This window comes from Bufo gargarizans, chromosome 9 (assembly GCF_014858855.1).
Source record: "Bufo gargarizans isolate SCDJY-AF-19 chromosome 9, ASM1485885v1, whole genome shotgun sequence".
Lineage (NCBI taxonomy): Eukaryota > Metazoa > Chordata > Amphibia > Anura > Bufonidae > Bufo > Bufo gargarizans.
Window position 1 is genome coordinate 172,832,816 of NC_058088.1, and position 22,664 is coordinate 172,855,479.

At 40.9% G+C, this 22,664-nt stretch overlaps 1 protein-coding gene across 1 annotated transcript; it reads right to left on the reverse strand.

Moving 5' to 3' along the window:
• Window positions 1-234: 234 nt before the first annotated feature.
• Window positions 235-12,061, reverse strand: LOC122946721 (myosin-4-like). Its single transcript, XM_044306507.1, has 40 exons — window positions 12,034-12,061; window positions 10,526-10,738; window positions 10,291-10,434; window positions 9,822-9,978; window positions 9,709-9,736; window positions 9,496-9,610; window positions 9,249-9,341; window positions 9,105-9,168; window positions 8,921-9,019; window positions 8,707-8,810; window positions 8,478-8,616; window positions 8,266-8,384; window positions 8,030-8,179; window positions 7,771-7,941; window positions 7,374-7,680; window positions 7,206-7,279; window positions 6,994-7,081; window positions 6,773-6,890; window positions 6,453-6,576; window positions 6,230-6,366; window positions 5,881-6,136; window positions 5,550-5,792; window positions 5,289-5,465; window positions 5,065-5,210; window positions 4,880-4,970; window positions 4,410-4,799; window positions 4,199-4,325; window positions 3,838-3,956; window positions 3,547-3,743; window positions 3,272-3,455; window positions 3,017-3,182; window positions 2,725-2,849; window positions 2,324-2,632; window positions 1,529-1,732; window positions 1,320-1,445; window positions 1,065-1,235; window positions 871-975; window positions 650-745; window positions 418-552; window positions 235-336 (listed from the first exon to the last, which is right to left on the reverse strand). Exons 2-40 carry the CDS (start codon window positions 10,724-10,726, stop codon window positions 319-321), a joined length of 5,817 nt encoding a protein of 1,938 aa, XP_044162442.1. The 5' UTR covers window positions 10,727-10,738; window positions 12,034-12,061; the 3' UTR covers window positions 235-318.
• Between the last annotated feature and the right edge of the window lie 10,603 nt (window positions 12,062-22,664).

A 22,664-nucleotide genomic window follows, 5' to 3' on the forward strand; every position in this document is an offset into this window, starting at 1 on the left:
ATCACTTTTATATTCTTATCAAGATTTGTGTGCTAATAAACTGCTAACTGTTCTCTTTTTAACGTTTGTGTGCACTCATAATAGATATACACAGTATCAGTGCTGGAAATATAATTATCCAGTACAAGCAAGATTCTAGTTTTGCATTGGGTTCAAATTGTAAATCACGAGCTATAGCAATGCATGATAACACAATTTTAGAAGGTTTGCATATGAAATTTATTAGGGGGGTAAATAGAACAGTATAAAGAGATAGGGGAGAACATAAATAAACACTGAAAAGTTGAGATTTTCTCAATCTTCAGTCATTTACACTCTTTACTCTTCACTTTCCTTCTGCAGGTAAAAAAAAGAGAAAAACATATTAGACTTTTGCAAATACAGATCACATAAAGCGACGGATGTTCTGACTGATACCTTTCCACCAATGTCGCGGCTCTTGGCCCTCAGCTTGTTCACTTGAGATTCAGCAATGTCTGCTCTCTCCTCAGCTTCTTCAAGCTCATGCTGAACCTTCCTGAAGCGGCTCAAGTGGCTGTTGGCTTGTTCCTCCTGGAAGCGGCAGTGCACAATAATCAGAGATTAGGTCCTTTTTTCTAATTTGTACTGAACAACATAAGTACCTTCATTTCTACAAGATTGTACTTACAGATTCCTCAGCCTGTCTCTTGTAGGCCTTAACCTTCAGCTGCAGTTTATCAACCAGATCTTGAAGTCTTAGGGTGTTCTTCCTGTCTTCTTCAGTCTGCAAAAAAACCACTTTTGTTAGCAAAATAATTTATAGATATATAAATTTGGGAAAACCATTGGTCATTGATATTATACATGATGTAAAGGTTTCTTCATTTCTTGTGGAGTTTTTTGTTATACCTGGTAGGTTAGTTCCTTCAGTCTCCTCTCATATTTACGAACACCTTTCACTGCTTCAACTCCACGTTTCTGTTCATTGTCCAGCTCATTTTCCAGCTCACGGACCTATGGATGACAATAGTACAAAACATATAAATTTTGCCAATCGTAGTCCTTTTAGTATTTTTTTTCAAGACTCTAGAAGACTTTCTTACCCTGGCTTCCAGTTTCTGGAGCTGCTTCTTGCCTCCCTTTAGTGCCAGTTGTTCAGCTTCATCCAGACGATGTTGCAGGTCCTTCACTGTCTGTTCAAGGTTCTTCTTCATTCTTTCCAGGTGAGCACTAGTGTCCTGCTCTTTCTTTAACTCTTCTGCCATCAGAGCAGCCTAAAAAAAAATGAAAAAGATGTGTCAATCAATTTTGGGAATTAAATGGTAATATCGACTAGTAGCATTAGGGGAAAGACTTACATCAGTGATGGCCTTCTTGGCTTTCTCTTCAGCATTTCTTGATTCCTGAACAGCTTCCTCAGCTTCATTCTGCAGCTGAGCAATGTCCCCTTCAAGTTTCTTCTTGCTGTTGATAAGGCTGGTGTTCTAATATAGAAAATATAATTTTAATATTGCATATGGTCTGTATGAATGATTTTATATTCTTGCAACTTAGCAGAAGAACTCACCTGTGAGTGGAACAGTTGAAGACGTTCACTGGCATCCAGAAGTTCCTGTTCGGCTATCTTGCGAGATCTCTCAGTCTGTTCCAGAGCAGCCCTGTACTCCTCAATTTCAGCCTGTTGCAGATTGTTTCTACGTTCAATGACGGCAACCTGTTCCTTCAGATCCTCCTCTCCTCTCAGGGCATCATCCAGGTGCAACTGAGCATCCTGTTTGAAAAGTACAAGACTTTTATTGAGTTATGTAACTAATGTGCAGACAAAGAAATTTACGTATACACATTTCCATTTTTCACTGACGTGTGCTGTCCGCCTTTCCGCAGACAGCACACATACCCATTGATTTAAATGTGTCTGTTCACACATCAGTATTTTGTTTACTGACCATGGTTCAGTAAAAAAAAAATCACAGAGACATGCACCACTTTGACCCTTGATTAGGGCCAAACACGCCCTCCGAAGTCTTTGGGTCCATGAACATCATGGACACAGTACGGATGAGTTGGTGTTGCATTAGTCTTTCGCTGAAGACTGATAGGAGATGTTTTGGAGATTAATTTTCAGCTATGCAGCATCCGTGGATTAAGGATGATACACAGAGGGTAATAACAGACAGACCAAACACAGATCCTTCGCAAACATATTTGCAGATAAAACACAGAAACTGACACGGAAATATAGACAAGGCTAATTTGTATTTTTTTTTTTTTTACGGTAAGTGATTACACGTAATAGTTTTTGGTATTGTAAGCAACATTTAATTAAGTAGAAATCAGGTATTTGGGATGATGCTTGCCATACCTTCAGTTGTGCTTGCACGTTTCTGAGTTGTTTCTGTGCCTCTGCAGCCTGGCGGTTGGCATGGCTGAGTTGGATCTCAAGTTCATTCAAGTCTCCCTCCATCTTCTTCTTCAGTCTCAGAGCATCATTTCTGCTTCTGATTTCAGAGTCCAATGTGCTCTGCATGGTGTCCATAACCCTCTGGCTGTTTCTCTTCAGCTGATCAATTTCCTCATCTTTCTCAGCAATCTTCCGGTCCACTTCCGATTTAACCTGGTTGAGCTCCAGTTGGACACGCAGTATCTTGGCTTCTTCATGTTCCAGAGATCCCTGTAAAAGTTAATTAAGAAAATGCCAATACTATTGACATATGTGCACACAATATACCTTTAAAAGTCACATTCTGAGGTGTAATAATGTACCTCAGCTTCCTCCAGAGCAGCCTGCAGATCGCTCTTTTCCTGCTCAATCTGTTTCTTGGCTTTTTCTAACTCATTAATAGATTTGCCAGTCTCACCAATCTGTTCAGTCAGATCAGAGATCTCCTCTATAGAAAAAAAAGACATTTGAACATTACAAAATATGAATTTGCAGAACCAAACCTAAAGTACAAGGTTTGATTAACTATACCTATGTCTTTTTGTCAAATAATATCTGATTCTAGGTCAACTGCTTAGAAAGAAAAAGGGAAAATGGATAAAGAAATAAACGTACGTTGCAAGTTCTTGTTTTCACGTCTCAAGGTCTCAACTTGTTCCAGTGCCTCCTCATAAGCATTCTTCATCTTAAAGATTTCCGTGCTCAAGCTGCGGGCTTCTTTCTGAGCAGCATCAAGCTCAGCCTGTCCCTCTTCATACTTTTGTTTCCACTCAACCAGGACCTTTAAAAATAATATTCCATAAAATCCAATCTATCTGCCTATGCATCAGCTACGTTGTAGTAGTAGCAGTGGTGAACTGGTAAATCTACCTTATCAAAGTTCCTCTGCTTCTTGTCAAGAGCAGCTGCTGCACTATTTGCTCTCTCCACATCAATCATAAGGTCCTCCACTTCGGACTGCAGCCTCTGCTTTGTCTTTTCCAAGGAGGCACATTTGGAGTTCACAGCCTCTACCTGCTCCTCAGCATCCTGTAGACGCTGAGCCAGCTTCTTCCTGTATGTGCATTGAACAAATATATCATAGAAATCGTTTTTTTTCCCCTACAAATTTACCCTGAATGTCATCTATAGCTTTTTAAACTTACTTGGCCTCTTCCAGCTCTTCTGTACGTTGAATGGCATCAGTTTCATATTTGGTCCTCCACTGGGCAACTTCACCATTAGCTTTGGACAAAGAACGCTGGAATTCAGCCTTGGCTTCTTGTTCCTCTTCATATTGCTCACGGAGCAAGTCATTATCGTGGCGGGCAGATTGAAGAGCATGGGCAAGGGCGTTCTTAGCCTATATGTACACAGACATTTTACTTGTTATAATATCAAAATAATTACAGACTTTTACTGGTAAACTTTATCAATAAATTACTCTATCATTATACCTTTGTTTCCTCCTCAAGTTGTCTCTTCAGTTCCTCTACCTGCTGGGTGAATCCCTGCTTTCCTCTGGTGAGCTGAGAAATCAGAGCTTCCTTCTCCTCCAGTTGGCGAGACAGCTCACCTAAAATAACAAAAGTAAAAAAATGACTAGTATTATTTTTTATCCATGTCGTCAACACCAGGACCAGTCGAGAATGGAATGTGTAGTCTGGGTTTTATTATTTAATTAGTAAATTATAGTTATATTCAGTACATTATATTTATTATTCTGTTAGACATTATATCATCTTTAAGTAACTCCATGAAAATGTGAATGGAGTGTTTATCAAATTAGATTTTTATAATGCTACTGTATTCGCTTACCATTCTCTGTCTGGAAACGCGCTCTTTGAGCTGTGAGGTCATTAATCATACGTTGATGCTCATCATCCTTAGTCTTCACTTCACTGAGTTGGTCCTCAACTACACGGTTGATCTTCTCAAGGTTGGCCTGCAAAAAAAAAAACAATATTAATTTGTGGGTTTTTTCACAACATAAGGACAATCATATATAGCATCTAGGGTGTGGCATTACCTTTGATTTAGAGACGCTTTCCAGGTTGCTGGCAAGATCATCAACTTCCATCTTCAGTTCACTCTTTTCTTTCTCTAGTTTCTGCTTCACACGCTGCAGGTTGTCAATCTGTTCACCAAGTTCAGCAACACTGTCTGCATGCTTCTTGCGCAGGGCAGCAGCTGTAGCTTCGTGTTGAAGGGTGGCTTCTTCCAGATCACGTCTCAGTTTCTGGAACTCAGCTTCACGCTTCTTATTCAACTCAATCTGGACAGATGTTGCACCTCCAGCTTCTTCAAGTCTTTCACTGATCTCTTCAAGTTCTCTAGAAAGATCAGATCTCTGCTTTTCAACTCTGGCACGAGCTGCACGTTCAGCTTCAATTTCTTCTTCAAGTTCTTCAATACGAGCCTAGAAAGTAGCAGTTGATAATTACATGCAATATAATCTTTGATGAGATTTTGACATGATCTTGTCTCCCAGGGCTTTACCTGCAGTTCCTTGATCTTCTTCTGCAGTTGTGATGACAGGGATTGCTCATCCTCTATCTTTCCTTGCAGCTGGCTAACTTCAAAGTCTTTCCTATGAAGTGGAAACAATGTGCATTATAAATATCAGGTTGATATATGAAGATTTATGTTTATAAGTACTGTATATCATTATTATTAAAACATACTTTTTAAGTTTTTCCTCAGTTTGTTGTTTGTCATTTTCAAGATCCATAACTGTTTCCTGAGACAGTTTGAAGTCACCTTCAAGCTTTCTCTTAGCTCTTTCAAGGTCAAGACGAAGTTTCTTCTCTTGTTCAAGAGAACCTTCCAGCTACATGAATAGAAAATATATCACTTCAATCTCATGAAGACAGATTTATCCAACTTGTGAAATTGTACAATTACTTACATCATCTACTTGCTGTTCCAGCTTTGTCTTGGCTTTAGTCAAATAACTGACTTTGTCCTCCTCAGCCTGAAGGTCATCAAGAGTTTGTTGGTGAGCTTCTTGGAGAGCCTTCTTCTCCTTGGTGACTTTGGAGATATTTTCATCAAGAGCTGCCAATTCTTCAGTAAGATTTTTAACCTGTAATTTAATAAATATTCATGAGCATGAAGACATATTATGGGGTATATTAGAACGCAGGTGTGTTCTCATTGTTGACTCTACCTTGTTTTCTGTGGCATGTTTTTCCTTTTCAACTTTAGCCAGAGTAAGTTCCAAGTCATCAATGTCCTTCTTCAGCTCAGAGCACTCATCCTCCAGTTTCCTCTTTTTGGCAGTCAGCTCAGCATTGCTTTCTTCTTCATCTTCAAGTCTTTCATTGAGCTCCTTAATCTTTGACTCCAACTGGATCTTATTCTTGATGAGGCCTTCACATCTTTCCTCAGCATCAACAAGAGTCTCTGACTCCTACAGAAATAAAAAAAAAATCATATTTTTCTGTGTGTAAATTGCAGCCAACAAATAAGGCTATTTAAATATATGCAAATATATTTACCGATTGGACTTGGAGAACCAAGTCATTCTTTTCTTGGACAAGGACAACCAGTTTTTCTTCTAGCTCCTTTCTTCTGGCTTCTGCCTTTGCCAGAGCTTCTTTTGTCTTCTCAAACTCTTCCTTCATGTTTGCCATCTCCTTTTCTGTCTCAGCACTCTTCAGAAGAGGCTTAATCTTGAAGTAGAGCTTCATCCATGGCCAGTGTTTGACATTCATGAAGGATCTGACATTGTACTGAATTGTAAATAAGGCCTCCCTGTTTGAAGAAATAAATTTAGTATTTGGTTTTACTAGCATACAAATATTACATTTCTAATTGGGAAAAATTACAGCATGATTGAAAAAATACCTCCTGTCCATCATCTTCTTAAACTCAACTCTCATCAGGAAACCTCTGCAAAGAGCTTGAGTGCGAGTAATCAGTTGTGCCAACTTTTCATCTCTCATCTCTTCCAGGGTACCCAGGAGACCAGCTTTGAAGAACACCTTCAGGCATAAAAAATAAAGACATAAGTTAAAAGACATACAGAGGCCATATTTCGTAAGATGTCTAATAGCTTTTAACTTTATACCTTAGTGTGTCCAAATTTGTATTGAGTGTGATCAACATCAATTGAGCCCAAGAGTTTCTCAGCTGCCTTCTTGCTGTCAATAAACTGCCCGTCAGGAATTGCACTGGCATTCAGTACCTTGTAACTAACAAATAAAAGAAGAGGAAAAAACAGGTTAATCTTAATTGTTTCAGTAGTTTCAATTGATAAGTGAAATATTATAATACATATATGTAATTTTTTTGTCTAGCCATTTTTTACGACAGAACTAAAATGTAAGGTAAACTAAATTGTTGAATTATGTGGATAAAGCCATTTTGGCTTAAGAATATAAAAATTACCGTTGTTTAAAGTCAGCATAAAGGATTCTGCTTGGGAATCCCTTTCTGCAAATTCTGATACCTTCCAATACACCGTTACATCTCAGCTGGTGGATGAGCAAGTGGTTATCCATGATACCTGAAAGTATAGAATCCATTTGATTGTACCAGTGATAGGACAGTGACTGTAAATTTTAACATTCTTTATTTAAACTACTGAATAGAAATGTATAAATAAATACCTGGAGTCTTGGTCTCGTTAGGGATCAGGCAACGCACAAAGTGAGGATGGGTGCTTCTCAAGTTGGTCATCAGCTTGTTCAAGTTTTCCTGAAGGAATAGAAAATATGCAATTAAATGTAAAAGTCTGATCAGCATCCTATATTATAGAAAATCATAGACTCTTGAAATTACATATAGATTCAATATTGGAGCAATAATGAGTTATACAAACCCTGAAGAGAGCAGACACAGTCTGGAAGGAGGATCCCTTCTTCTTCTTGCCACCTTTGCTACCACTGCCTGCATCTGCAAAATTAAAGTAAATCAAATTATGAAGGATCATCTTTTTCATCTCAGGTAAGATGAAGGGCATAGTAATGGGTAAGAATAAGAAACTTACCATCAGGGTTATTGTAGCTGGAATACAAGAAAGACAGCAGTTTGACAGAAGACTTCTGGTACAGTTGAAGGACTGATTCGTTCAGTGGATCCTTATTCTTATCAAGCCAGCCACTAATGTTGTAATCCACAGTACCAGCATAATGCACCAGAGAGAAATGAGCTTCAGCCTTTCCTTTGCCAGGCTTGGGTTTCTCAAAGTTCTTGCACTTGCCAAGATGCTGTTCATAAAGCTTATTCTTGAAGGATGTGTCAGTGGCCTTGGGGAACATGCACTCCTCTTCAAGGATGGAGAAAATGCCCATGGGCTGAAAGCAAATACAACATAGTTGTTAAGCTCTTGGATAACATGTAAATGTCTAATAAAGACCAATTAAACTCTATTAATTTCTGCTTACCTTCTCAATGAGCTCAATGCAGGCAGCCAAGTCCATACCAAAGTCAATGAACTCCCAGTCAATGCCTTCCTTCTTGTATTCCTCCTGTTCCAGGACGAACATGTGGTGGTTGAAGAACTGCTGCAGCTTCTCATTAGTGAAGTTGATGCAAAGCTGCTCCAAGGTGTTGAACTGGAATTGATTTTAAAAAAATGACATGAGAAAATACAATATGGATTGCTCAGGGGAATCATAAGTCTAGAAAAGGTTAAAAACTTACATCAAAGATCTCAAAACCAGCAATATCCAGCACACCAATGAAGAATTGTCTGGGCTGCTTGGTGTCCAGCTGTTGATTGATACGAGTGACCATCCACAAGAACAGTTTCTCATAGACGGACTTGCTGAGGGCACCGACAGAGTTGTATACCTGAAGTGGAGAGTACAACAGTGTTGACAACAAGTGGTTTATTAAACTGGTCCAATTCTTTCTTACATTGTTTCTTCTGAATATACCTGTTGCACGGTCTGTCCCTTGGTGACAAATTCATTACCGACTTTTACTCTTGGGTAGCACAAACCCTTTAACAAGTCAGCAGAGTTCAAGCCCATCAAGTATCCAACTTTGTCAGCAACTGCATGTACAAGATATCACACCGTGTGATAAGTGGATGATAAAAGAGAACAATTCACTGTTGCCTTATTGCATAGTGAAAACATGTGCTAACCTTCACTGCAATCTGGCTCAGCCTGTTCCTCCCTCTGCTTCTGCTTGAATTTCATGTTACCACTGTGCATGATAGCACCAGTCATTTTGTAGATGCCATTCTTCTCTTCTTGAGTGAATCCCAGGATGTCAATAGCGGTCTGTTAGAAAAGAATACAGTACAAGAACGTCTGTTACTAACTTTACCAGATGAAAAGCAATAACATATTCTTAAAGTCCCACACACTTACATCTGTGGCTATCAACTCCTCCTCATCATCAATACTCTTCACAGCGATTTCACCCTGGCTGATCCAATGATAATCATATGGGTTGGTGGTAAGAAGAGTCATCTCTAAGTACAGTGAGAATATAACCCAGTTAGTGATCTGTGCATTACATAAATCTGGGGTCTACACATTGTTCTGCGATCACTTTTATTCTTTTTCAAAAGTCTAAACTTACCGACAAGCTCTGGTTTCTTGTTTGTCAAGATCTGGTAGAAGATGTGGTAGCATCTCTCAGCTGAAAGCTGGAATGTTACTCTTGACTTTTCCAGCAGATCTGTAGTTGTATATAGAAAGGGACACTGAATCACATGTCATAAGACACGATAACAGAGATATACAGTAAGGGATTCAGTTCTTACATGTTTCAATATCAGCAGAAGACAATTTTCCAGTGGTTCCAAAATGGATTCTGATAAATTTACCCTAAACGAGAGATAGGTCATATAATGAATTTGTTTTTATACTAATTTATCAGTTGTGTGGAATTGCACATTAATACTTACAAAACGAGAGGAGTTATCATTTCTCACGGTCTTGGCATTACCGAAGGCTTCCAGCAGAGGGTTAGCTTGGATAATTTGATCCTCCAGAGTTCCCTTAAGGGGTGTAAAAATACTTTAATTTAGTTTCTTTATCTTTTTTTCAACATTGTGGATAGTGAATGTCACATAACTCATTGTGAGCGTTACTGTTCTGATTAGTTTTTTTCGGCATAAGGACCAAGAGTAGATGCTTTAATGTACTATTTACCTTCAATTGGTTGGTAGGTTCCTTCTTCTTTCCAGAGTCTCCAACAGCTGCAATTGATGCAAAGTACTGGATGACACGCTTGGTGTTTACAGTCTTTCCAGCACCAGATTCTCCACTGGAGATAAAGGGGAGATATAATGAATTATAAAATGTTAAATAGACAGAACTGAAAAATGTTGCATATCTAGAAAACATGTAGTTGACATTACTTACGTAATCAGGACAGACTGATTTTCACGATCTGCCAAAATGAAGATGAACAAGTTATATATATTACCAAATATCCTGTGGAATAATGTTTTTATACTTTTTAAATAATTGGATACCTGTTAACATGAACTGATAGGCATTATCAGAGATGGAGAAGATGTGTGGTGGGGTTTCCATACGCTTCTTGCCTCTGTAGCCAGATACCACCTCTTCATTGTATACTGGTAGCCACTTGTAAGGGTTGACAGTAGCGCAGAAAAGCCCAGAGTAGGTCTGTAATACATTAATACAGCATCGTACTACATTGTGTAACTGAATAGTTGACTTTATTTTTTAATAACCGAAGGTTATCACTCTGGTCAACCAGTCCTTCAGAAAGTTAGTGTTTGTCTCCGCTGTCATTTGTGCTCTCTTAGGTTCCTCCGGGAATCTTTTATCCATTTACCCTTATCAAAATTATGATGTTATATAATACAGTCCTATATATTCATATATTTTTTTAAAATCTAGTTTAGAGTGTCTACCAGACAGATAATGCTCACTGGATTGTCAGGCTTTCAAAACTGTATGGTAATTTGAACTTACGTAGATCATCCAGGCTGCATAACGCTCTTTGAGGTTATAAAGCACAGAAGCCTCATTCAGGTGAGTCAACATGGCCATGTCTTCAATTTTGTCAAACTTGGGAGGATTTTGAGGGTAAACTTGGCCATCTTTTACTGTTACAGTCTGAAAAGAAGACAGTATGTTTAGTGATGCTCTAGATAAATGTTTAATATGACATATGATTAATAAGGGTCACATATATTGTAATAATTACCCTCCCATCGTCAGTCTTCACGGTGACTTTTCCATTTTCCCGAGCAGTGATTAAACCTTTTACATAGAGTTCCTTTGCATCATCTACAAAGCAGGTGTTTTTGGCATCAAAGGGTTTGTTCTGGGCCTCCAGTCTTTCTTTTTCTGGCTTACGGAGGTACTGGGCGGCCTCGCCGAAGCAGGCCATTTCACCGTCACCCATGGTTGCTGGTTTCTGAAAGAGACACTTGTTTTACTTACAGAAAACAGAACTTCCAACAGTTATAATATATAGCCAAAATTCACAAAGATGTATGCTAGTTAATTCAAAATTCATAATAAATTTTTCCTAATATTAAAATGATTGGAAAACAATAGACTATGCCAATATGCTTATTTAATATTAGTGAGGTCAAAAACAGATGTGCCACCAACACTAATGGTTGGTAAGACCTCTGCCCACCCTCAGATATTTTTCTTAGCCTCTGTAAATCTCCCCATATACAGCCCTATTTTTGTCTCCAAAAGGCTCTACTCACACCAATGTTTGGGCACTATATTTGGTGCACATGCTGCAAAAAACAAACAAAAACCTAGTCATATATAAGTGCACTATTCTTAGAGAAGACCTATGCTAAATTAGGTTGGTTTAGATACGCTTTTATAATAAACTGTATAATTGCTACATGTTTTAAGACATGAGAAAACTATAAATCTGCATATATGTTAAAGTATACATTATGGTGTGATGGAAGCCAAAGGCAGATATCTCAAAATCTACACATAGACATCTTCACAATATGTTTGGATGTGTCTGAAGAGAAAGAAAAAGAGGCAAAACTTCACTTTCCTTTTAGAAGTGCACAAAAATGAGTGTGAATCTGACATTAACAAGATGTGCCAAAAATGATTGATTTATTTTAAAGGGAGAACACCTCCCAAACCACCAGCATTACCTTGAAGTAGCCAGCAGTATGTTCCTAAAGATCCTTTTCTTCCTCCGGCCAGAGGATTAAAGTTAGTTTTTCAAGATTTTGGTGCATCTGGCCGGATGAAGAAAAGGATCTTTAGGAACATACTGCTGGCTACTTTAAGGTAATGCTGGTGGTTTGGGAGGTGTTTTTTAGGTGACAGGTCCCCTTTAAGTTCCCCTAATTATATGTACCTGCAGTATAGAAGCTTGAATTTTTGTAATGATCAGATCTTTGACTGTAGTGGTCAATTTGCTTAATTGCATAAATCTAGTCTACACCTAAAATGGCCACATGAAAGAGTTTACATCTGCATTGTGGTTTTCATTTATAACACATAGGATGGAAACTAATGGTGTCTGACAGACCCCATGGACATGATGGGGTCTGTGGTATTCCACTAAAGTGTCTGTCAGTCGTGATGACATTTCTAACCGACCCTCCAGCACCAATGCGAACAAACTGTGACAAGCACTGTATAGGACATAGACTTGTCTTGTAGCTAGGACCAAGCTGCCTAACTGACTTGAGAAGACAACAGAAACACATAAAGACTTACCTTGTACTGTCGTAGAGGGTGGAAGAAAGACTGGTGATGACCCTCTGCAAGAAAAAAGCAAACCTTTTAAAATAAAAAAAAACGTAAAAATGTATTTATAAGAATCATCTATATCATTATGTATCATTTGGACTAGAGTAATATTTAGACAATCTGGTGTATGAGCCTATATCTATAACTCCATCCCATAATTTGCTGCTAGGCAAATTTCAATTATAATTGAGGTTTTGGAAGGTCATAGACAAAGAAACATCAGGTAGTATGAAATCTTTTCACCTCCACTAGCAATATTTTCATTGACTGGTTTACTGGTCTCTAGGATCCCATAGAAAACAAATGATGTGCACGGTACTCACCACCAACACAAATGTGACAAGTGAGGACCTTTAAGCCTGCTTATATAGAGCAGTCCACCTGCCTACTCAGCTCCCTACAAGGAAGTGTCTTCAGATTTCCTTAAGTGTGCAACAAGCCCAAATTGTCTGTGCATAAGTAAAAATAACCCACATAATGTAGGAGGTCTGGATACCCTGCAGCTGCCTTCTTCTAGATTAGATAACTATCTCGACTCATACAACTACTACGTATCTGATATACAGTAAATACTTTGATTTGCATATATACTTTAGGTCTAATCGGATGTACAATATTGTGTGATACAAACACCTCCAATTCAGATTTTTACTGATTTGGTATATCAGACCATATCTGATTTGGTATACTTCCCACAATCTTTTTATAGGAATGTCTCAGTGAATGTCTCAGTGACCTTTTGGGATAAGTTTCTGGAATTCATCTTGCTTTTTCCTTTATTACTTTATTACAACCCATATCATTTCATCTTCTGAAACAAAGAACACAACAAATTGAAGGTCCTAAATCCCTAATTAAATTTTCGATTTTTAGGAGAAATTATTTTATATTTTTGCCTTACTGTCATTGTTATCTTTATTATATAGGTTGTTTTGGCATACCAACTATTCAGATGTCTTTTATTTAAACTAAAAATGTACATTTTTGGCAGTTAGAATTTTTTTAAATCTTTTTTCTTTTACATAGTCTCATATGAGATCATTTTATTTTTTGTCTTAAAACTTTATGACATGCTGCTAATGTTAGGGCTTAGTAACAAATACATTAGTATGCCCTAGAAATCTCTACGTTTATCCCATCTAGTAAATTGGAAGCTATGAACTCCTACTATTCTTAACTGCCGCCCTGTCAGGCTACTTGTGTTGTGTTGACTGAATTAATTTTATCTGCATACGGGAATTATTATTTTATTTATATAGTGTCAACTTATTCTGCAGTGCCGTATGGGGCACACTAATTCCAAATAACCTATTAAAATTAAACTCCATTTAGATGTGGCCCTTGGTTGTATTCTAAAAGTGGACCTTAGCATCTCAAGAAAACAGTGCTAGCCACCATGTTGCCCCTATTAACAGAGGTCATGATTTTTTATACCCAATGATCAGGGCATGCAATGCAGGCGCTAAAAACACCACTGGCATAGACTATGTTGCTCTGTCCTTATGAGCATCAGCAAAAACAAAGAAAAAGACTGCCTGGATTAAAAGGGTGCCAATCAAGTGCCAGTCAGGTATTCCAGGCAGTCACTTCCTTGCATTTTTCTGAAGGGGATTCAAGACCCTGCCCAGAAGAGAGACCAGGGCAGGTACACATTTGTTTTTTTCACAAATTGTCTTTCTGTTCTGCAAATTAATTAAGCTGGCCGTATATTTTTGTCAGCAGAACCCGCCAAGAACGGCAAGTTTGGCAAACTCACTAATGTGTGTTAAGAGCTCCAGACTCTCCCCTGACATCTTCTGAAAATGAAAATATTCACCCAATCCTTTGTTCTCCCAGGAGATAATCCACCGCTAGAACTGTCCAGCAACGGCTTTCTCCACTCACCCCAAAGCAAACACAGACGTTCGCCGAACTGTATGTGTATGGGGAAGCGGGAGAGATAGCTGTCGGCCGAACAAACATTCACCGGACAGCTATTTAATGTGCGTGCCCAACTTTAGGCTCTGTTTACGCTAATGTTTTTAGGTTTCCTCAGGGGTTCTAGTATTTATGACATAAGAATAGAAGTATTATACTTTTGCTGTCAAAATTACAGTAACCCCACCAAATTGTTGGTGTCCGTCGGTATATTCAATCTGTGAACAGTCTTAAAGCTGTATCGCGCAGGGCAAGGGCTGTTTATTTTTTTTAAACTGCTAGGTGGAGGCTTCTGCCTAGCAGTGTTGACGGTGAAGTCACCAGCACTAATGGGCGGGCTTTAGCCCGAGCTTTTTTACATGCTAGGGCAGTGCTCCGATGCTTATAACAGGGGGCTACCTGGGTGAAAATGGGGATATGTCTGGGTTCAGCTCTTAACCCGGACTACTCCTTTAAGGGCCAGCAACTAAAAAGGTGATTATTAAATCTTAACTTTATTCTGTCCTAGTAAAATAATAATGTACATGTATTCAATATTATAGTATAGCAGCAAAAATCAATAAGGTGCTCTAAAATAAATGGAGCGGTCTCTCCATAAGTTGCAATGTAGGGTATTGCTATGTCCAGAGGGAGAGATTGTTTAATGAGGTGGATCTCCCTTATGAATGCCAGCAGGACACGATACCTGTCCCTATGTATTTTCACTTTGCCTGGTCTGAACTATTGGTCCCGCTTTCCACTGATGTCACGTATCATCTATCAGTGGTAGGAAATGCCTGTGTAGCAGTGTGCCAGAGAGGGGTCCGGGATATAGTGACCCCGTCCACCTCCGATGACTTATGGTATATCCTCGCATCGGCAGCCACATCATTCTGCTCTCTCTGGCGAAATAGTGTGCATGACAGGGTTAGTGACACGGACATCACCCTCCACCCCTTGTGCTCACTAGATTGCCCAGATCGTGTTCGTGTTGTGTATCGGGCAACTCATATTCTGTGCCAACTGGGTAGTGATAATTACCCTTCGGGCTTAAAGGGGTGGTTATTTCTGACAGGTTGACATGTCTGACGAGATGAAATTTTGTTCAGTAGTTTATTTGTGTTCAATAATGCTTTGACCTAAAAAGTTTTTTTGACCCCAAATTTGATGATAATAGACATCCCAAAGAGAGATTGTGTGGGGTGAATTCAGCTTAGATGAAACAAGTATAGTTGAACTTTTTTTAATCTTTGTAGGTAGTTAGTTTTAAGGTGAAAAATCCACCAGCATTCACGCTGAAGTATTTTGTTTTTGTCCCAATCCCCTCGCCTGATGGGATACAGGACCATTTCAATTCCCATGAACTTAAGACAATTGGTTTTATCCCCATGTTTAGTGTTCACATGTTCTGCAAGCAGCGTGTCTTTCTTGTTCTTGTTACCATTCAGATGTTCCCTATGCTTTTCCAGAATTCACGTATCATTTCTCCCACATACTCGACCCCACACATGATGGGAGTAACCTTTTAGTCCAATATGAATTCCATAATTTTTTTCCAGTAGGTCCACCTACGTTCTACAATGATGATGGAACCATATGCACTTTGGTGTCAGCTCAAGTCCCATAGTAATTAATAGATCAATGGGTGTGCGTGAATTTCTTGCTAATGTATAGATATGACTGTTTCGAACTTCATGTTTACAACCACATGAATCCCACCTAAGTAGTACATATTATTTTCCCAGGATTAGATCCCTCTCTGCAAGTATAATTAAGTAGCAATGAGATGTCTTCAACTGGAGATTTCTCACTTTCAGATTGAGGCTTAGTACCTCATCACAAGGAGATATTAAATATCATTTAAGTATCTCAGTGACAGATCATGGACATCACTGAGACATTTTTGTAATAGATGGCTTTATTAATACACAGTGTACACTCAGTGCAGTCACTGTGCGTGAAACTTTAACTATTTTAAAGCCAGAGCTCAAGGGTTAATGGAAAAGACCTTCTGTTTTACTCATCATCTGTGTGTCACCCGGTCTGACAAACGAACCTCTGAGTCAGGGATACTCTAGCTGCATCAAGTGGACATTCATCAAGTGGCTTGCCTTCTAAAACAGGAGTGACCACATGGTTCAGACACAAGTGTGTGTATATTGGGACAACCCCCAAGCTGGCAATTTTCCATTGTACATTTTTTAATTTTTTAGGCTATTCATACACATATGATAATTGATTAATGAAATGGCCCAATCATGAGCAGTCCACATGGACTTCGTTTGAAAATGATACAATTGCAGACTAGGGCTGTTTCGATACCAAAATTTTAATTCGGTTTCAATACCATAAAAAAGTATTGCGATACTCAATATCATTCGATACCACGCAAAAAAAAGAAAACACAAAAAAAGCCGCGTGCATTCCGCATTTTATGGAACGTCTGGCCCATAATCAAACAGTCCTATCCTATTTTTTCGGGGGACAAGGTGACAACAAAAAAGGTGAATCGCACTGTTTTTCTTTTTTCTTTTACGGCGTTCACTGCATAAGCGATTTTTTAAATATTTTATTAGTTTGGACTTTTCGGACGTGGCGATATGTAATAATATGTTTATTTATTGTTAATATATTTTATATGTAAAATTCGGAAAGGGGGTGATTTATACTTAATATTTTGGTGTGTTTAAAAAAAAATATTTTTTGTAACTTTTTATTTAATAAATATTTCCCCCCTTAGGGGATAGAACCTGGGATCTTTTCATCCTTTGTCCTATTCACCCTAATAGAGCTCTATTAGGGTGAATAGGACTTCACACTCTCCCTGCTGTCCTGTGCATAGTGCACACAACAGCAGGAAGCTAACTATGGCAGCCAGGGCTTCAGTAGCGTCCTGGCTGCCATGGTAACCGATCGGAGCCCCAGGATTACACTGCTGGGGCTCCGATCAGAAGCTGCCACTACACCACCAATGAAGAGGGGAGGTGAGGGGACTCTGTGGCCACTGCCACCAATTATTTTAATACTGGGGGGGCGGGGGGGTTCACTGAGCCACCAATGATTTTAATACTGGTGAGGGGGAAAGGAGAGGGCGCACTGCGCCACCAATGTTTTTAATACTGGGGGGGGCGCACTGCGCCACCAATGATGATTAACGTTTAATACAAATACAACCGGCGCCAGAAACACATTGCCGGCACCCTTCCTCTGACAGGGCGCTGCGATTAGCGGCAGTTAACCCCTCAGGTGCGGCACCTGATGGGGTTAATTCCCGTGGACGCAGCACCCTGTCAGAGGTCAGGTGCCGACAATGTGTTTCTGCCGCCTGTATTTGTAATGTATTAAACATCAGTAATCATTGGTGGCGCAGTGCGCCCTCCCCTCCTCTTCGCTCCCATTGGTGGCAGCGGCAGCATTTGTACGAACCCACAAAGGGACATTTATCAAATGTTTTATGCCACTGTTGTGGTTTAAAAAAGTAGCAAATTATGGCGCACACAATATTTATGCCACAATTTTCTATGTTTCGCTTCTCACGCTGCTTTTCAGAAGTGGCGTGAAAAGTGAATGAGGCTTAGTGGTAGGGGTCTCGGCTCTCAGACTTACTATCATTTACATTACTGCCATAAATAATAGATCAAATCTACACCAGCTCATCGCTGGCATATATTTGAATTTGTGGTGCACAGACCGCCTGGAGACTGTGTCTTAATAAATGTAATGTGTGAAATTTGGCACATTTTGCGCCAATGAGGTTTTTCCAAAATTGCCATTTGTAATACTAAATCTTAGTATATCTGTCCCACCATGGTGGTGTTTTTTCCTTAACTAATGGAACCACTGCGTTAACCAACCAGTTTTACTTGGGGCTAATCGTAAGAGCATTATCCTGGCAGTCCCCTGGTTTTCACCCTTTAACCTCTGTACAGGGATCCGGACTGCACTGCAGAAGAGCCACCAGACCACTAACTGTTTGTCACGATGGGGAGTAGGGGAAACCCTCCACCGTACAATCTGGAGTAAGCGGGGTAGCAACTGAGCCAGGACACTGGGAAAAGGGAGCTGGTCACCTCCTATTGCATCCCTAATCTTCGCCCTTACTCCTCATCATATGAGCGGACCTGGAAGGTAGGACGTCTCATACCCAGGAAACCTAGGACCCTGAGTCGCCCTGATAATCCCTCAAATAGGGAAAGGGCCTTAGAAAACCTGTTCATCCCAGACACAGGTGAACAGGAGTCTCACTGGCCTAGCTGGCAGAGAAGGGACAGACAGTGCACGGCTACTAAATCGGCAGGCAAGAGCCAGAAGACAACACACACTTACCTGCCGCAACAACAATGGCAACTGGACCCCCATGCGGACAGGATGCTGCACACTGACTTGTGGTTCCCCCTCCAGGGAACCCTGAGATCCCCTTCTGGAGGTACACAACACAAGGGACATGTCTAGAAAACATGCTGGACTACAGACACTAACAGACCAGACATGTAACTTGTTGTTAGACAAGACAACAACCACCCATACATAAACATCACCAAACATATACAAGGGTAGTGAGAGGAAGGGAGACAACGGGATGACATCAGGAAGACATCGATGTCCCACTAGGTGTCCCTCAAGGGCTGGGCAGATAAAACACCCAGGACAGGAGCAAACTCCAGCACCAACAAAGGCTGGAGTACAACTGACTCCATCCTGGAAGCCACAGGTGATAAGAAACAAGTGGTCACACCCAGCCAGGAAAACCCCTCCAGCACCAGACAGGGGAGGAACCAAGAGAAGGGGAGCAAAGCACATACATGCTGCGACAACAAGGCGTTGCCCCTGACAACCAGCATGCACGGCAATGTGTCATGGCGGACAACATCGAGGCTGTGACACTCTTGGAGTAGTCCCTGGGGGTTGACAGGTGGCCCACAGGGGCCAGAAGACCTGTGCAAAGCACCAAGGGATCAGGCAATACTCATAGTAACAGGCAGAGGTCAGGGCAGGCGGAGTTCATGTGAATCTGTAAAACAAATCCAGGATCAGGGCAGGCAGCAAAGGGTCAAAACAGTAATCAGGCAGAGGCCAGTACACAAGCAGACAAATTGAACAGCACACCTTATGCAGGGAGTAGCAAGCTAGATACATTTATTGCTGCGGCACCCTCCTATAGGGGAAGCTGCATTAAATACCCTGAGACAGCAAGCCATAGGTTGGGGAAGATTTAGTTGGGCATGCTGACCCTTTAAGAGCCAGGGAGCTTGTGTGCAACCTATGGGCACAGCCAGAGAAGCATGGAGAGTAAACCAGGCCACACCCTGCAGCGCTGGAGGATGCACTGGATTCCAGCAGCTAGACCCACTGCAGGTGAGCAGCAGAGGGCCAGCAGGATATGGCTGCTGGATCCCAAAGAGCAGCAGAACGGTAGGAAGTGCAGCGACCATGTGTGCCCCCACTGGCGTAACTATAGGAGTCGCAGCCCCAGAGGGCCCCCTTCACCAGTGGTACTGTACTTTTCCCTTTATAAGATGCAGAGGTCTGACTGGGGGGTCTGGAGAGGTCTGACTGGGGGGTCTGGAGTGGTCTGACTGGGGGGCTCTGGAGAGGTCTGACTGGGGTCTGGAAGTCTAATGGGGATCTGATTGGGGGTCTAGAGGTCTTATGGGGGTCTGGAGGTCTAATGGGAGTCTGATTGGGGGTCTAGAGGTCTAATGGGGTTTTGGTCTGAGATGGGGGATCTCATTTAGGGTTTTATATGTGGGTCTAATCTGAAAGGAAGGAGGGATTTTTTTTGTACTAGCGCACAATATAAAGGGGGGTTTATGTACTGACGCACTATCTGTGTGGTAGAAGTATTTTCAGGAGGACTTTTTCTGCAGGAAAGTATCGGGGAGCACAGTGGGCACAGTATTGGGGGTGCAGGATGGGGTGTTGAGGAGGAGGATGAAAAAGTAAGAAAGTAAGATGTCTGTTTGTTAAACTCTGCAGAGACGAGCCGCGGCTGAAAGAAGTCACCATGGCGGTCTGGTCTGACAGGAGAAGAAGAGGAAAGAGAATATCTACATAAGAGAAGTCACTGGATGTAAGAGGTAAATATGTGGCGCTGTATTACCCTTTATGCTCTGTAGCGCTGTATGTAATGTTTTCCAAGTATGTCTTTAAAGGGATTGTCCGTTTTTTTGTATGAGCGCTGCCTTCTCTGCTCTGTTTACCTGCTCATCACTGCAAATGCTACGGCGAGCAGGTGAACAGAACAGAGAAAGCAGCTCTCATATGAGTGCTGCCCTCTCTTCAAATAGCTGATCGTCGGGGGTGCCGGAGGACCCCGCCTGATCTGATATTGATGACCTGTCTTGAGGATAGGCCATCAGTAGTAAAAAGAGAACAACCACTTTAACAGTAGGACGGAGGGGAGGTATTTCAATATTTGCCTTGGGCAGCAGAAAAGCTACGTGCACCAGCGCTGAGTGAAGGATGGGGGGACCCAAGCTAAACTCTTGCACCAGGGCCCATGACCCTTTAGCTACGCGCCTGTGTGCCCCGCATTGCAGCACTGAGGCGGGCAAGAAGCGCCGACATAACAACTCCCCCCTTCTTAGCATCAGTCAGACGAGCTGATCACTGGAAACAACCTGGCTCACCTACTATGCGTGATTTTCTTGAACGTCCTAAAGGGAACCTGCTACCATAAACAGTGCAATCTGCAGGCCGGGTGTTATAGAAAAGGAAGAGCTGAGCAGATTGATCTATAGTTTTTGTAGAGAAAGATTTAGCACAACATGTCATTGTATTCATTGAAATCTCTGCCCAATCTAAGCTTATGAAAACAAGAAACGCTGAACTTTACGTAGAGCGTACGGACCACAAAGGGCGCACTAAAACAAAGTTTTCGGTTACGGCAGTGTTCAATTTATTCGTAGGACAACGCGTTTCGGGGTGCTAAAGTCCCCTTTATCAAGTCTGAGCTGGATGAGTGGAGCGGGTGCCGCGGTCATTCACAGAGGCACACGTGAAACGCTGACCTCTTTAGTAACTGTGCTGGGCTCCATATTGCTCCACATTTTTCATCCAAAATTCTACAAGAGAATCCCATGCCTGTCTAGTATAATTATGTTATGGTTATTTCTTTACTTGTGCTATTGCCCAGGTTGAGCCTTGATATATATTTGTATATGCTGTATAATGTATCCCATAGTTGTCAGGAGAACCCTATTTTGGCTATGTCAGGAGGCGTGTATGGGGCGGTGCTTGAAGGGGCGCTTGGCACGGCAGTGCCGATTGGGCTCATATTACATGCCCATCATTAGGATGGTGTACCCCTTGATCAGGAGTGTCCACTTCCTATTTTTGCTTCCTGCTAGCTGTTATTACAATAATATTACAACTTGGGTTGATTTTGCCAATCTCCAATATGGCGCTCCCCGACATGTCTTGATGTGGGCATGCGCGTTGGAACACTGGCAGCAGCTTCCGGTCTGGCCGCGTCCGAATGGGGAGGAGATGTGCGAGACGTCCACTTCGGGCACGGCATGACATCATACTGTTGAAACGCAACCTGGCGCATGCGCATCGTTAGTTGTCAGACGCCAAGTTTGGCCATTGACCGCATGTGGATGTACGATGGTTCTATGTGGTATGTTACTGATCTTATCCTTTGCTCCTCCTGTTTTTATTCTAATTTAATTGTTATAATACACAGCAGCTGACTTATATTGATGTCATTTATGGATTTTTTTCATTGTTTGCACCCTATTATTATCAACTTTTGGAATTTACATGTAATCATGTGTCTTATAATTACCACTACACATTGTATATCACATTGTATTCACTCTTTTATGCATTTATACTATAATGATTATGTTGATTGATTGCTCCACCCCCTAATGATGTTTGTCTATTTATACCTTGTATTACACTTATGGTTTATGCTTGAGAAAGACTCTGTGTTCGAGCCGAAACGTTGCCTCACTGTGCCACTGTGGCTGAATAAATTACGGTTTTCTATTTGGAAGTGCTGTCCGTTTCCTTCTACATTTCTGGGTAAGAAGTTACACCCTGGGACATAGCACCCGTGACTACTATCGTGAAGTGGTGCTGCCATAAAGTTTCCTTTATATATATATATATACAGTCCTGATCAAAAGTTTAAGACCACTTGAAAAATGGCAAAAAATCATATTTTACTTTGTTGGATCTTAACAAGGTTCCAAGTAGAGCTTCAACATGCAACAAGAAGAAATAAGAGTGAGACAAAACATTTTTTGAGCATTCAATAATTGAAAATAACGATTAAACTGAAACAGGCTGTTTTTCAGCTGATCAAAATTTTAGGACCACATGCCTTTAAAAGGCAAAATCTGTGCAAAGATGTGGATTCATTGTCATTTTCTGTCAGGTAGTCACACGTTGTGATGGCAAAGGCAAAAAAACTCTCCCTTTTTGAACGTGGTCGGGTTGTTGAACTGCATAAGCAGGGTCTCTCACAGCGCGCCATCGCTGCTGAGGTGGGACGCAGTAAGACAGTCATTTGGAATTTCTTAAATGATCCTGAGGCTTATGGAACAAAAAAGTCAAGTGGAAGACCCCAAAAAATTTCATCAGCACTGTCAGTCAAGACACTGGACGATCCTCGACCCAAATTAAGGCCCTTACTGGTGCTGACTGCAGCCCCATAACCATCAGACGGCATCTGAGACTGAAGGCCTTCAAAA